Here is a 15,886-nt window from a genome sequence, read left to right on the forward strand (position 1 = left end):
TTTTGAGAATCATCCATGTTGCATATATCAGTAGTTCATTCCTTTCTGTTGCTGCGTGGTAATCCATATGTACCACACTTGGTTTATCCATTCATCTGTTGATGGACATTTGACTTGTTTACAGTTTTTGGCTATTATAAATAAAAGGGCCATAAACATCCATTCACAAGTCTTTATGTGGACATATGTTTTTATCTCGAGGAGTATCTAGGAGTAAACTTTCTGGATCAGATGACATAATACATTAACTTTATAGGAGACTGTCAAACAGTTTTCCAAAGTAGTCGAACCATATTACACTTCTACCAGCAATGTATAGCAGTCCTCGGTGTTCCTATCCTTGCCAAAACCTGATATTATGTCTTTTTAGTTTTAGCCATTCGAGAGGGTGTATAGTGTTATCTCATTGTGGTTTTTAAGTTGCGTTTCCCTGATGACTAATGATGTTAAGCATCTTTTCATGTGCTTATTGCTCATTTGTATATCCTCTTTTGTGAAGTATCTATTCAAATCTTTTGTCCATTTAAAAAATAATTGGTTTGGGGCTGGCCCCGTGGCTTAGCGGTTAAGTGCACACACTCCGCTGCTGACAGCCCAGGTTCGGATCCCAGGCGCGCACCGACGCACTGCTTGTCCAGCCATGCTGAGGCCACGTCCCACATACAGCAACTAGAAGGATGTGCAGCTACGACATACAACTATTTACTGGGGCTTTGGGGAAAAAAAGGAGGAGGATTGGCAATAGATGTTAGCTCAGGGCCAGTCTTCCTCAGCAAAAAAGAGGAGGATTAGCATGGATGTTAGCTCAAGGCTGATCTTCCTCACAAAAAAAAGTAAATAAAAAATAAAAAAATAATAAGTGGTTTGTTTGTATTCTTCTTATTAACATGTTAGAGTTCTTTATATTTTCTGGATACAAGTCTCTTGTCAGATATATGTATTATGAATATTTTCTTCCAGTCTGTGGCTTGTCTTTTCATTTCTTAGTGGTATCCTTCTAAGAGCAGAAGATTATAATTTTGATGAAGTCAAATTTATCTTTATTTTTCTCTTATGGTTAACTCTTTTTGTCTTATATAAGAAATCTTGCCTTATCCTAAGGTTGTGAAGATTTTTCTCCCAAGTTTTTTTCCTAGACTTTACAATTTTTGATTTTATATATAGATCTGTGATCCATTTTGAGCTAGCTTTGTGAGATGAAGGTGGAGGCTTATTTTTTTCCATATAGATATTCAGTTGTTCTAGCACCATTTTTTGAAGACTTTTCTTTTTTTTTTTTCGTGAGGAAGATCAGCCCTGAGCTAACATCCATGCCAAGCCTCTTCTTTTCGCTGAGGAATACTGGTCCTGGGCTAACATCTGTGCCTATCTTCCTCCACTTTATATGGGACGCTGCCACAGCATGGCCTGACAAGCGGTGCCTTGGTGCCCGCCTGGGATCCGAACCCGGGCCGCCAGCAGTGGAGCGCGTGCACTTAACTGCTATGCCATGGGGCCGGCCCCTGAAGACTTTTCTATCCCTGTTGAATTACCTTGGATTTTTTTGTTGAAAATCAATTTTATATATATATATGTATAAATATAAAATTATATGTACTAAAATTATATATATAAAATTATATGTATAATTCAATATATAAAATCTTGATTATTATAGCTTTATACTAAGTCTTAAAGTCAGGTAACATAATTTTCAAATTTGTTTTTGCTAATCCAGGTATTTTATGTTTCCATATAATTTTAAGATTCATTTTGTCAATTTCTTTTCTTTGGAAAGCCTGTTAAGACTTTGATTTGGATCATGTTGAATCTATAGATCAATTTGAGAAAAATTGAGTCTTTTAATCCATGAACATCGTTTCTCTCTTTGTTTATTTTAGCCATGTTTATAGTTTTCAGTGTATAGGTCTTGAACATATTTTGTCAAATTTTTCCCTAAGTAATTTATGTTTTGGGATGTTATTATAAATGTACTTTAATTTTATTTTCCAATGGTTCCTTGCTAGTATATAGAAATACAAATGATTTTTGTATGTTGATCTTCTAACCTGTGACCCTGCAAATTTCACTTAGCAATGTATGAGGGTTTTACTTTTCCCACATCTTTGCCAGCACTTGTTATTATCTGTTTTTTCGGTTATAGCCACCGTAGTGGCTATCTCATATGAAGTGGTATCTCATTGTGGTTTTTATTTGCATTTCCATGATGGCTAGTGAGTCTAAGCACCTTTTCATGTCCTTATCAATCACTTGTATATCTTCTTTGGAGAAATGTCTATTCAAATACTTTGCCTATTTTGAAATTAGGTTATTTATCTTTTCATTGCTGAGTTGCAAGAGTCCTTTATATATTTTAGATACTATCCTTTTACTTTTTTTTTTTGTGAGGAAGATCGGCTCTGAGCTAACATCTGCCAATCCTCCTCTTTTTGCTGAGGAAGACTGGCCCTGGGCTAACATCCATGCCGATCTTCCTCCACTTTATATGGGACGCCTGCCACAGCATGGCCTGACAGGTGGTGCATAAGTGTGCACCTGGGATCCAAACCAGCGAACCCCAGGCTGCCGCAGTGGAGCACGTGCACTTAACCGCTTGTGCCACCGGGCCGGCCCCACTATCCTTTTACTTTTAACTAATCTGTGTGTTTATATGTATAATTCACTTCTTGTAAACAGCATACAACTGGGACTTTTTTTGTGTGTGTGAGGAAGATCACCTCTGTGCTAACATCTGCCAATCCTCCTCTTTTTTTGCTGAGGAAGACTGGCCTTGGGCGAACATCTGTGCCCATCTTCCTCCACTTTATATGGGACGCCGCCACAGCATGGCTTGCCAAGCGGTGCGTTGGTGCATGCCCGGGATCCAAACCGGTGAACCCCGGGCCGCCACAGCGGAGCACGCGTACTTAACTGCTTATGCCACCAGGCCCGCCCCCAACTGGGACTTTTTTTAAAATCCAGGCTGCAAAATCTCTGCACTTTAATTGGAGTGTTTAGATCATTTACATTTAGTAATTATAGACATGGTTGAATTCAGGACCATTGTCTTGCTACTTGTTTTTTATTTGTACCCTCTGTTCTTTGTTCTTTTTTTTTTGCTCTTTCCCTGCCTTCTTTGGATTAATTTAATATTTTTTTAGAATACTATTTTATATCTTTGACTGGCATATTAGGCATCCTCTTTGTGTTACTTTTTGCATTTGCTGTGAGTTTACAATATGCATCTTTGTATCATTTTTCAGCTTTATATACAGCTAAATAATATTATACCTTTTCACATAAAATGAAAGAATTTTAAGACAAGATGCTTCCTGGTCATGGAAAATGATGGAGTAGAAAGTTTCAGGGGTCAGTCCTTCCACTGAAACAAACATTACACTGGAAAAAAGTATCAGAATCAACTATTTCAGAACTCTGTAACCTAGTCAGACATTAATAGCAATCAGTGTAGTACTTGGTAAAGGGAGAGACTACTGAACCTTGGTAAAAGAGCAGCATGCATGAACCAGCTACCATGTTCCATTCCTCAGTTCCTCTCCTGCTGTGGGTATGGTGTCTGCATTCCTAGAGTGGCTGGCTAGAGCCAGGGTAGGCAGTAAGGATCTTGACATCCAAAATTTGGGTTGTGCATTTTGGTCAGTCTCATGTTTCTCTGGGGGACCAGCACAGACACTTACCTCTGTTTCAGCCCCCTTGGGCTATGGTGGCTTCCTTGACACATCTATCAGAATATTTAAAGAGATAGAACACTTTTCTGAGGGCATTAGACTCTGTCAGGTCACAGACTGACCTCAGATATAACAACAGAAACTTCATTGACCTCACACAACAAGGAATATAGCCTTCACAAAAATAGTTTGGAAAAGTCACCATACAAATGGACAAGTCCAGCCCACAATAGCAATCCCTGAGAAAGGGAAGAATCTGATTTCCAGAGTTACCACATTATAGTATTCATAATGTCCAGGTCTCAAAGCCAACAACAAAAAAATACAAAGCATACAAAGAAATAGGGAAATATGGCTCATTCACAGGGGGAAAAAGTATTTGATAGTTTTGACATATGGAAATCAGTGTAATACACCATGTTAATAGAATGAAAGGAAGAAAAACCATATGATTATCACAACTGACAAAGAAAAAGAATTTGACAAAATCCAACACTCCTTTATGATAAAAACACTCAATAAGCTAGTAATATAAAGATCTTCCTCAACATAATAGAGGCCATATTTGAAAAACCCACAAGTAATGTTATATCTAATAGTGAAAGAATGAAAGCTTTTCTCCAAAGATCAGAAACAAAACAAGGATGCCTGCTTCTTACACTTCTATTCACCATAGTACTTGGAATTCTAGCCAGAACAATTAAGCAAGAAAATGAAATTAAAAACATCTAAATTAATGTTATAAACCAATGTTACTGCAATAAACCAATGTTACTGCAAAAAAAAAAAAAACATCTAAATTGGAAAAGAAGAAGTAAAATGAACTCATTTTGAAGATGACATGATCTTATATTTAGAAAACTCTAAGGAATCCTCTCCTCCCAAAAAAACTCCCAGAACTTGTTATAGCTAATAAATGAATTCAGCAAAGTTGCGAGATACAAAATCAGTATGAAAAAATCAGTTGCATTTCTTTATACTAGCAATGAACAATTCAAAAAGAAAATTAAGAAATCAATCCATTTTTAATAACATTAAAAATAATAAAATACTTAGGCATAAATTCAACAAAGCAAGTGCAAGATCTGTATACTGAAAACTACAAAATATTGCTCAAAGAAATTAAAAATCTAAATAAACATAAGAACATCCAATATTCATGGATCAGAAGATTTAATTTTGTTAAGATGACAGTACTACCCAAAGTGGCATACAGTTTCAATGCATTCTTTATCAAAATCTCAACTGTGTTTTCTGCAGAAATAGAAAAATTTATCCTAAAATTCATATAGAATTTCAGGGAACCCCAAATAGCCAAAGCAATCTTGAAAAAGAACTAAATTGGAGGATTTATACTTCCTAATTCCAAAATTTACTATAAAGCTTCAATAATCAAAACAATGTGATATTGGCATAAGGATAGACATATAGACCAATGGAATAGAATTGAGAGCCCAGAAATAAACCCTCACATCTATGGTCAATTGATTTTTGACCAGAATGCCAAGACTATTCAATGAGAAAGGACAATCTTTTCAATAAATGGTGCTTGGAAAACTGGATATCCACATGCAGAAATGAAGTTGGACCCTTAACTTACCTAAATTTAAGAGCTAAAACTCTTAAAAATCTTAGAAGAAAAGATAGAGCAAATGACTTTGGATATGGCAATGATTTCTTAAATATGACACTAAAAGCACAGGCAACGGAAGAAAAAATAGATAAATTGGAGCATTAAAATTAAAAACTTTTGTGCATCAAAGAAAACTATCAAGAGAATGAAAAACAACACAGAATGGGAGAAAACTATTTGCAGATCATATATATGATAAGGGTTTAATATTCAGAATATATAAAGAACTCCTACAACTCAACAACAAAAAGGCAAACAACATTAAGATGAACAATTTAAAAATGAGCAAAAGACTTGAATAGACATTTCTCCAAAGAAAATATTCAAATGGCAAATAAACACATGAAAATATGATCAACATCATTAATCATTAAGGAAATGCAAACAAAACTACAATCAGATGCCACTTCACATCTAATAGGATGGCTATTATCCAACAACAACAAAAAAAGAAAATAAATGTTGGAGAGGATGTAGAGACATTGGAACTCTCATATATTGTTGATGGGAATGCAGAGTGGTGCAGCCATTGCAGAAACAGTTTGGCAGTTCCTTAAAAAATTAAATTTGGAATTACCATATGACCTAGCAATTCCACTCCTAGATATATAGTTAAAAGAATGGAAAACAAGGACTCAAACAGATACTTGAACACTAATTTTCGTAGCAGCATTATTCACAGTAGCCAAAGGGTGGAAGAACCCAAGTGTCCATCAGCAGATGAATGGATAAACAAAATATGGTATATACATACAATGGAGTATTATTCAGCCATAGAAAGAAATGAGGTTCTGATACAGGCTACAGCATGGATGAACCTTGAAAACATTGTGAAAAAAGCCAGATACAAATGACAAATATTGTATGATCCCACTTATATGAAATAACTTTATGAAATATGGACTGGGCTGATTCAAAGAGACCTAAAGCAGCATAGAGATAACCATGGGCTGGGGGGTGGGTAATGGGGAGTTATTATTTAATGGGCATGAAGTTTTTGTTTGGGATAATGAAAATATTTTGGAAATAGATAGTGGTGATGGTTGCACAACATTGTGAATATAATTCATGCCACTGAATTGTACACTTAAAAGTGGTTCAAAAGGCAAATTTTATGTTATATATTTTACCACAATAAAAAAATATATTCCATTCCTTTCTCCTGCTTTTGTGTTATTATTGTATACTTTTAAAATTCTATACTTGTTATAAACACTCAATATATTATTATTTTTGCTGTGAACAGTAAAAGATCTTTTAAAGCAATAAAAAAAGAAAAAATCTTTTATATTTACCCACACATTTATTATGTCTGAGACTCATAATTTCTTTGTGTAGATCCAAATTTCCCTCTGATATCATTGTCCTTCATGTTGAATAACTTCCTTTAGCATTTCTTGCAATGCTGGTCTTCTGCTGATGAATCCTCCCAGAGTTTGTTTGTCTGATAATGTCATTATTTCACCTTTATTTTTTAGGGATATTTTCACTGCGTATTTTTTTCTTTCAATATTTAAAAATTATCTGGTTTGCATAATTTCTGAAGAGAAGTCAGAAGTCATTCTTTGTTTCCTCTGTATTAAAATGTGTCTTTTTCCTCTGGCTGCTTTTAAGATTTTCTCTTTATAACTTGTTTTCAGCAATTTGATTGTGATATGCCTTGATGTAGTTTCCTTTGTATTTATTTTGCATGGGATTCATTGAACTTCTTTGGTTTGTGGGTTCATAGGTCTTTTGGGGGCAAGGGGGGAATTGGCCTTTATTTCTTCATATTTTTTTTCTATCTCTCCTCCTTCTTGGACTTGAATTACATTTAAATACATGTTAGGGCACTTAACATTGTCACACAAGTCACAAAGGCTCTGTCCATTCTTTTCCCCAATATTTTTCTTCTGTATTTAGTCTACATAGTTTCTATAACTATGGCTTCGATTTTCCTGATCTTCTTTCACATTTCACATTTCCTGTTTATCTCATCCAGTGAATTTTTCATTTCAGATATTGTATTTTTCAGCTCTAGAATGTCCATTCGGTCCTTTTACATATCTTTAATTTCAGTTCTCATTGTGTTCATGTTTTTATTCAAACCCTTGAATACATTTACAATAGCTTTTAAAGTTCTTGTCTGGTAATACCATCATCTCTATAATTTTAAGACTATCTTTATTGATTAATCTTTATTATAGCTATGGATCACATTGCCTACTTCTTCACAACCCTAACAATTTTTTTTTGTTGAATACTGGACATTGTGATGTTTTGTGTTGATTGTTTGGATTTTGTTATCTTCCTTCAAAGACTATTTTGGGCTTTTGGCAGGCAGTTAAAATACTTGTGAATGAGTTTGGTCCTTTCAAGGCCTGGTTTTTAAGCTTTGTGATGTAGGTGTAGAATAGCCTTAATCTATGGTTAGTTTAGCCCTACTTCTAAGGCATGGTCTTTCTGGGATCTCTACTGAATGCCCTAGGTGTTTAAAGGGGTCTATGCTTTAATGTCTCCTAGCATTGTGTGAGCTCTATGAATTGTGTAGCTTATAGCTCCTTGAAAGTTATGTTTTCCCCAGTAGTTGTTAGAGTTGTTATTAGCCCTGCCTTATGTAGTCTCATTCTATGCGTACTCAGCTTAGTATTCAGGCACAGACTAAAGGGGAATTCACGCACACTTCTGGAGCTTTTTCTCTGTGTGGCTCCCTTCTCACTGTTACTCTACCTCATAAACCCCAGCCTCCTCAGCCTCCCAGAACGCCTATCTCTGTCTCCTCACTTAGCAAGACCTACATGTTCTGCTTGGGTTGCCCCTCTCTACACTGTAGTCCAGAAAGTGCCTTGGCAGAAAGCTGGGGTAATCATAGGACTTACCTCTGTTGTTTCTCTTTTCTTAAGGATCCCAGTCCTGTGCTCTCTGTTGTCTAATGTTTGAAAATAGTTGTTTCATAAATTTTGTTCAGTTTTCTAGTTGTTTGGAGGGAGGGAATGTCTGGTACCAGTTATTCCACCATGGCTGGAAGCAGAACTATAATCTGTTTTTTAGTCTCATGAAACAATGATAGTTTATGGCTGTTTCCCACTCAAGGTAAAGTAGGAATGAGTGAATGAAAGAATGAAATGTAGTAAAATAAATTGCCAGTGGTGGAATCAGATCTCCTATAGCTTAGAAAAACTTTAACTTCTCACTTTAAATAAGAATACTTTAAGTCATGTTGCCAATTTAATTTAAGGTCCATTCTTCCTTCCAGGCCTTGCATATTCTGGAAATTACCCCTTCACAATGGGCCTTTGTTGATCATTAACACTACTGGAATACTGCCTCTGGTGACATTAGCTGTCTTCTGTGATTGCCTTCAACATAAAGTTAGAAATACTGAGTATATTCCAAATGTGCCTTATTTCACTGAAGTACAAATAATGAGCTCCAGTTTGCTCCAGTGATATTGGAATTAAGTCATCCAACCATCTTTTCAAGGTCAGGTATACTAATTTTTGTTTATGATTTCATAAAGAAAAGAAAGTCTTTCTTTATAAGACATAAACGTGTCAGATTATGCTTTTGAGATTATGGCCAATTTCCTCACTCAGTTTGTGTTATGTGTTTGGATTTTGTTAACCATAGGGACATGATTAATAGTCTGAGTGGATCTTATATTTTCAAGTTTACTTTCTAATAGATGACCTACGCTTCAAGGCTTATAACATACTAGATATTCTATCTGAGTGAAAAATTAACAATTAGGATAAATGTGAAACTGAGACTCTTTCTTAGGTATGAAAATCTATGATTTGAATTGGCTTGTGTTATACCTGGTGAGCACTACACGAGATGTTAAGCAACTTATAGCAGATAGGTACGCAAAGGAGACATAATTATTTTCACTAGCTAATGTTTATTTAGGTGCCCACAGCACTCCTGGTGCTGTGTTGAATATACAATATAAGCAAAACTGTTTCTTTTAAAACTGGGGTGGATTTAGTTAGCAAAGAAGTTGCGAGGGTAGAGAGTAATGTGTTATAATTCTCACACAGTGAAAACACAGCAATCTGTGTGTATGTCAGAAATGCCGTATTAAGCCAGGGGACTTGACTGAGGACAAAGAATGACGAGGGGAGGAGAGAGGCAGAGAATGAATACAATTTTTATGCATTTAAGATTAGAAGATTCCCGGGATCTCCAAGAGATATTAGCACTTCCATGTTCATTGTAGCACTCTTCACAATAACCAAGATATGGAAACAACCTAAATGTTCTTCAACAGATGAATAATGCATAAAGAAAATGTGGCATATACATATAATGGAATATCATTCAGTCTCAGAAATGAAGGAAATTCTGCAATACGTGACAAAATGGATGAACCTCAAGGACATTATGCTGAGTTAAATAAGCCAGACACAGAAAGACAAATATTACATGATTCCACTTATATGAAGTATCTAAAGTAGTCAAATTCATAGAATCAAAGAGTGGAATGGTGGTTGCCGGGGACTGGAGGAGAGGGAAATGTGGAGTTACTAATCAATGGGCATAAAGTTTCAGTTAAACAAGATGAATAGTTCTAGAGATCTGCTGTACAACATTGAACCTAAATCAACAATGCTGTATTGTACACTTAAAAACTTGTCAAGAGGGTAGATCTCATGTTAAGTGTTTTTACTACAATTAAAAAAAAAAAAAGATTAGAGGATTCCTAATTGTTTTCATGGCGCAAAGATCTTAAAGGAATGTTAAAAAGATTTCAAGGTAAAAAAAAAATTGAAGTCTAGTCTTTTAAACTTTTAGTTTTCAGCACATGCCTAGTTCTTGGACTTTATGAATGGAAAAAAGTGGCGTGTATCCACTGGCTTAATCTAAGGTGTCAACAATCTCTCTCTGAATAGCCTCTCTGAAGCTATTGAAATAAGAGGAGTGCCCACAATTACTAAAGATCTTCCGGTGATAAAAAAGAAATTGCATAAACTTCTGGCTACGTACATCAGAATGATTCAGCATTTCACAAAAAATTTACTTCCATTGACTTTCCAGTTAGGTAAATTTTCAGGAATACTTTCTCATACTTAGCTGAGTCAGTTGAAAGGTAACAACTGTTCACTCCCATAGCAGTTCATAGCTTCTGAAAGCTGATCAGAAATCTACTTTTACTATGCCTTCTTTATATCCACTTTTCCCTCTGAGAGCAATAGGAAAGAGACTGAAGGGATGACTTAGCCAGAGCAGAATTCTACCTACTGGCAGAAAGCTTTTCTAAGCTAGCTTAGCAAGGGTGAGATGGCTGGTGGGGCAAAGAGCATGCTCCAAACTCCTTGCAATTGAATTGTCTAAGTCACCTGAAAGAATCTGTACCTAGCCTCTTGCTTATCGAGTGTACTCCCTAGGGGACCTGATTAAGGAAGGAAAGAAATAGGATATAGATCCACACACTGCAGGGTGTGAACATCTACCTAATAAAGCCTTTCTTGAAGTCATGCCTATTAACCTTTAATTTCCATGTCCATGCATCTAGTAAAAACTTGGCTATACATATCCTTCAGAGAATGGGGTGGAGTCTGGATAGCTATGAATAGTCAAGCTTTTAAACAGTTAACTATTCTGGAAGGAAATCATTCTGAAATTTGTTTTTCCTTTATATATAAAATGTATAGAACACCATTTTCTTAAAGACCTAATCATTATAAGTATCAATCACAGTGATGGGCTATGATGATGCCCCAAGGCACAGTGAGATGCTAGGACACATTTTCCCTATGACGCTAAATGGTTCTAGACTCCTCTGCCCTTTAAGTTGTTTTTTTTCCTTCTCCCTCACGTCATTTTCTTTGGCTCCTCCCTCACAGATACATTGTTAGTGGTCACAACTTCCTGTTATTAAGAAACTTTTTAATCCTTTCTTAGTTTGGTATTTCTCATTGTATATGGACACAGATGATAATATTGCCAGGTTTCTTGTGCAGAGACTCTCCTATGAATCAAGTTCATTAGCTTTGGTGCGTAGACTTGGTGACATCTATTTTGTCTGCTCAAAGGTATGTTTTATTCGCAGATATGTTCCAAATAAGTGAGATTGCCTGGGAGCCGAGCTCTTGTTTATTGAGACTTTGTTACTATTTCATATAGTTGTTTACACAGTGAAGAGTTAATTCCTATACTATCAAGCAGAGTAGTGGATGCTGTAGTGCAGGACCCCAAATGCCTCCTGTCAGGACTAAGGTATTCTTTCCCCCACTAGCTGACAGTATTGGCTGCTTAAAGCTCACAGCTGAGTTTCTCTCTGGGCGTTGCCCTCAGCCAAAAGGAGCTGCTTCCCCAAGGTTACGCTCCCTCCCCAGGTGCAGCCCACATCTAATGATCAGTTTCTGTGAGTGTATAAAGGCCCAGGCTTCTTGCCTCAACTTGAGACAACTTTGAAAGGCCATCCCAGCTCCAGAACTTTCTGTGGGATTGACTGAAGCCTTTGTTACGGTTGCATCGCAGCTCAACTTCTCCTTCTGCCTAATCCTGCTTCCCTCGCTCCCTTCCAGGTTTTGCTCCTGAGAGAATTCCCACTGAACCTCCTACAGGCAAATCTCTGTCTTGGAGTCTGTTTCCCAGGGAACCCACCCTCAGGGAGGCAGTAATGAGTTCCTAGACTGACTGCAGCCTGGCTAGTGTTGTCCTTCACAGTTCCATGACATGAACATTTATGCCTTGGCATAGAACCTCTATCTTGCCCCTCTTCTGCTCCAACTTCTTGATTTTCTTATTTTCTATAGAATTCCTTCTTTGAGTGGAGATTGTGAAGTTTACTAGTTTAGGTCATAAAAATTAGGCTTCCAAAGATGGATTACAGGATAACATTCATTCAGATAACTACCTTTATTGAAGAGGTTTTATGTTTTTGTTTACAGCCTATGAAGTATCAAGGATTTTTAAATTTTATTTCTTCAATGTTAGAAATGTTCATTTTGATCATTCTCTTTGTTTTCTTTATTCTTTTAAACCAAAGTTTATGCTCCAAAAGAAAAGAATATTCATAATCATATATTTTCCTATTGTGGCCTTCAAATTCCCTAGCTCTCATTTTTTGTTGCTAAAACTGAGAGGAGTATTATATATCTTCATCCATTTTTTTTTAAGTTCTCCATCCTATTGTTTTGACAGTTTGCTCTGATAATCTCCCTACCCCATTAATTCTTTTATTTTATTGAGATATAGTTGACAATCCTATTCTATTAATTCTACCTGGAAGTTTCTAGTATTAAACTATTTAAATAGCCTGGTTAACCAAGTTGAAGGCAGGAATTAGAAAAACCATTGAAAAAATCCCAAGCATGCTAATGTAGTACAAATTTTAATTTACTTAAATTGCATATAAACAAAAAATGTATCGCTGATCAAAACCAGCATACGCTAAACTAATGTTACCTATTTCACAGACTAATAGACTTGGAAGGGACCTTAGAGATCATCCAATTCAAGCACCTCATCCTACAGATGAAGCCCAAAGGAGAAGTGAATTCCCCAGAGTGTGGCGACAAAAGCTGAAATCTGAAGCTAGATCTCTTGACTATTGATTCAGAAATCTTACTGCTTTACCGCATAACCACTGAATTCCTTTTACTTTCTCTCCAAATCCCTCCATGAACCCAGAGCATTTTCTTGACTCAATACTTTGGAGACCACAGTTATTTTAACTTCATTGCTCTTTCAACCTCAAGTGGGTTTCTGGCATTCCTGCTTCCTAATTCCATTATGCAATCCATCAGCATAATTTAACCAGCACAAGTTAGCTTGGGTGAGAAAATATTTAGGCACTTCTATCAGTATCAATTTTTTTAAAAAGAATAACCTGATAAGACCTTTTTATAACCTCTACTTGAACTCAATGTACTGAAATAATTATCAGAAAATGTGCATGTTCCTTTTATAAAGTACATCACATAATATGCTTCTTTGTGTGAATTGTAGCCTCACTTGTGGTAGGATGAAACTTTTATTCTGATCACAAAGTATATGCAAATTGGTTCACTTCCATATACTTCGGCTCTACCTAAAATAAATTGGTTAACTAAATGAGTAACAAATAGACATCCAATTATACAAATATTCATCATGGAAAGTCATCAGGAAAGTCAATTACAACTTGAATAAGAGTCTTAGAATTATTCTGGAAAGATAAGAGTGGTGCCAAGTAGAGGGAGCAGGGACTCTGATTCTATATCACAAATATTTTCCTTTCATATCTCTGGTCTTTGTCAATCTCTTTAAAGTCACCAAAGCAGACAGGCAATTGACAGTTTCTTGCAGTAAATTATTTTGCTTAGAAATCTTGCATAGCAGGTATTGCCTGACTTAGCTGGAAATGATAAACTAGCAATGTTGTTATTCGAGTTCGAAGGACCTGAAGGAGCATAAAGCTACCTGCTATGTTGTCATGGTATCTCCTTAAGAGAGTGATAAAGAACTTCAGTTTGGGGAAGCAGGGGGCTGCAATGTTTCCTTTGGCCTTCAGCATGACATGAAGAACTAGACTTTTCCAAAGCCTTCCATTTGGGTTAAACTACCCAGAAAGGAAACCAGACCCAGTCTTTTTTTTTTTTTTTTTTTTTTTAGTGAGGAAGATTGGCTTTGAGCTAACATCCATTGCCAATCTTCCTCTTTTTGCTGAGGAAGATTAGCCCTGAGCTAATATCTGTGCACATCTTCCTCTATTTTGTATGTGGGACACTGCCACAGGGTGGCTTGATGAGCAGTGCATAGGTCTGTGCCCGGGACCCAAACCTGAGAACCCAGGGCCACCAAAGCAGAGCACACGAACTTAACCACTACGCCACCGGGCTGGCCCCCCCAAACCCAGTCTTGACTTTACCTATAACTCCATTCCCTAGCAACATCTCCAAAGATATCACAGATCTACAAAGGTTTCAGTTATAGAAATGTTTCCCAGTTCCCTGGCTTCTTATGAAAGTTTTACATGCCTGGTGTGGGTGAATCTGGCCTTGCTTCTTATATTTGCCTAAAGTGTATGAACCACACCAGAATGAACCACATCCCTACCAATGGCACTGTGGGCATTTCATCATCATACTGCCTTTTTGGAGCCAGGCGGTCTCATTTAGAAATTCTTGACCCTCCTTCTGTACCAGCCCCACCACCACCCCAACAACCTCCTGGCATTCTTTACTGGGGCACTAAGATTCAGGCTGAGACCTGCTTCCTTACAAAGGATTTGTTTCCTTCCTATCTGGCGTATCCCAGGTAGAAATCACATTTCATAATGTTTTTCTCCTTTTGTTCTCAGATGTTCTAAGTCAGCTGCCTGCAGCGCATGTCAACATTAGAACACCTGGGGCAGAGTGGCTCCCAGAACAACAGGAGAGACTTGCCAACAAGCTTGCCTAGGATTTCTCTGCAGTGGAAATTTTGGGACTGGAGCCTGTCTGGAAATACCAGAGATAACTGGGAAAAAAAAAAAGTGTCAATGCTTCCTATTAGAACAAGACAGAAAACCATAGAGATCATTTTAAAGAAGCCAAGCTTTTGACTAGATGTGAGAGGAAATGGTTTAGAAGAGGTTACAGGTCACTGCCCCCTTCTTGTTGAGTATACTTTGGCTTTGTTTTCTTGGTCATGATTGGAAAGGGATCTGTCGCTAACCTTCTATCAAGATGCTCACTGATAATAACTTGGGGTCCAGTATCAACTCTTGAGGGAAGTGAAAAAGCTACCAAATGTATGTAGAACAAGAAGTCCTTCCCTCACTTTATCTTTTCAGTCACTAAGTATGTTGATTCATTAAAGTCCAAACTTGCTGGCACCATCTTGGCCTCTTATGCCCTACCTTGGCCTCTCATGGTCACCTCCATAAAAGCTATGGGTGAGTCAGCTAAAATGAGAAAGAGTAAAGAGGTGTGTTTCTGGCTCCTCCACTCAAGACTCTGAGCAATGAACAACTGCAAACAAAGTCTTTCAACCTGAAACTCTCAAGGGCAGGGTGTGGGAAGATGTGCGGCACGGTGCATGTTCAGCAGGTTGGACATGTGTACTTTCCTTTCATTTAATAATTAGAGAAGAATTAACTCTCCCCACTGAACTGCAATACAGCTTCTGATGCTCGCTCCTTCTGGAAAATGCCACTAAGACAACACCAAGCTTCAAAACGCTTGTGTTTTCTGGCCAGGGATAAAGAGTTCCCTCTTTACCTACAGTGACTTTTTTTGCCTAGTTGCTCATGTTCTAGAATGTTTATTAATTAAATTTGGCTTCTCTGGTTGATTCTGTAGAAATATTTTTTTCACACGTTGAAGTCAAGCATCTGCACACACACTGGTTGAGAGTCCGTTGACAGCCAAATACACAGACGGAAAAGCCCTTTGCCTCCATGCTGTATAGTGTGAGTGCAGAGCCCTTCCTTTCATGCAATTCGTCAAGTTCTGTGTAAGTAGAAGAAGTTATCTGCAGGCTAACAGGGAAGACAACATCACTCCTGTCATATGTCTGTGGAATGTTGCTGGGTAAGAAATAAGAATTGTTCATCCAAAGCCTGGGGAGTCTGGTAGTCTGCCTCTCATGAAGGACCAGCAAATATTTTGTAGAAACCCTGGATTGTTTTCCTTGA

The 15,886-nt window shown here is 37.1% G+C and overlaps 1 protein-coding gene across 1 annotated transcript in view; it reads left to right on the forward strand.

The window, feature by feature from the left end:
• The window catches only part of SYN2 (synapsin II), a 224,078-nt gene extending 208,535 nt beyond the window's left edge, over window positions 1-15,543 (forward strand). The window contains exon 12 of the mRNA XM_087431525.1: window positions 14,570-15,543. Within this exon, the coding sequence (XP_087287651.1) occupies window positions 14,570-14,670 (101 nt within the window). The 3' untranslated portion in view covers window positions 14,671-15,543. The remainder of the gene's footprint in view (window positions 1-14,569) is intronic.
• Window positions 15,544-15,886: the final 343 nt, after the last annotated feature.

This window comes from Ceratotherium simum, chromosome 5, assembly GCF_057802395.1.
Source record: "Ceratotherium simum simum isolate JZ-2026a chromosome 5, ASM5780239v1, whole genome shotgun sequence".
Classification (NCBI taxonomy): Eukaryota; Metazoa; Chordata; class Mammalia; order Perissodactyla; family Rhinocerotidae; genus Ceratotherium; species Ceratotherium simum.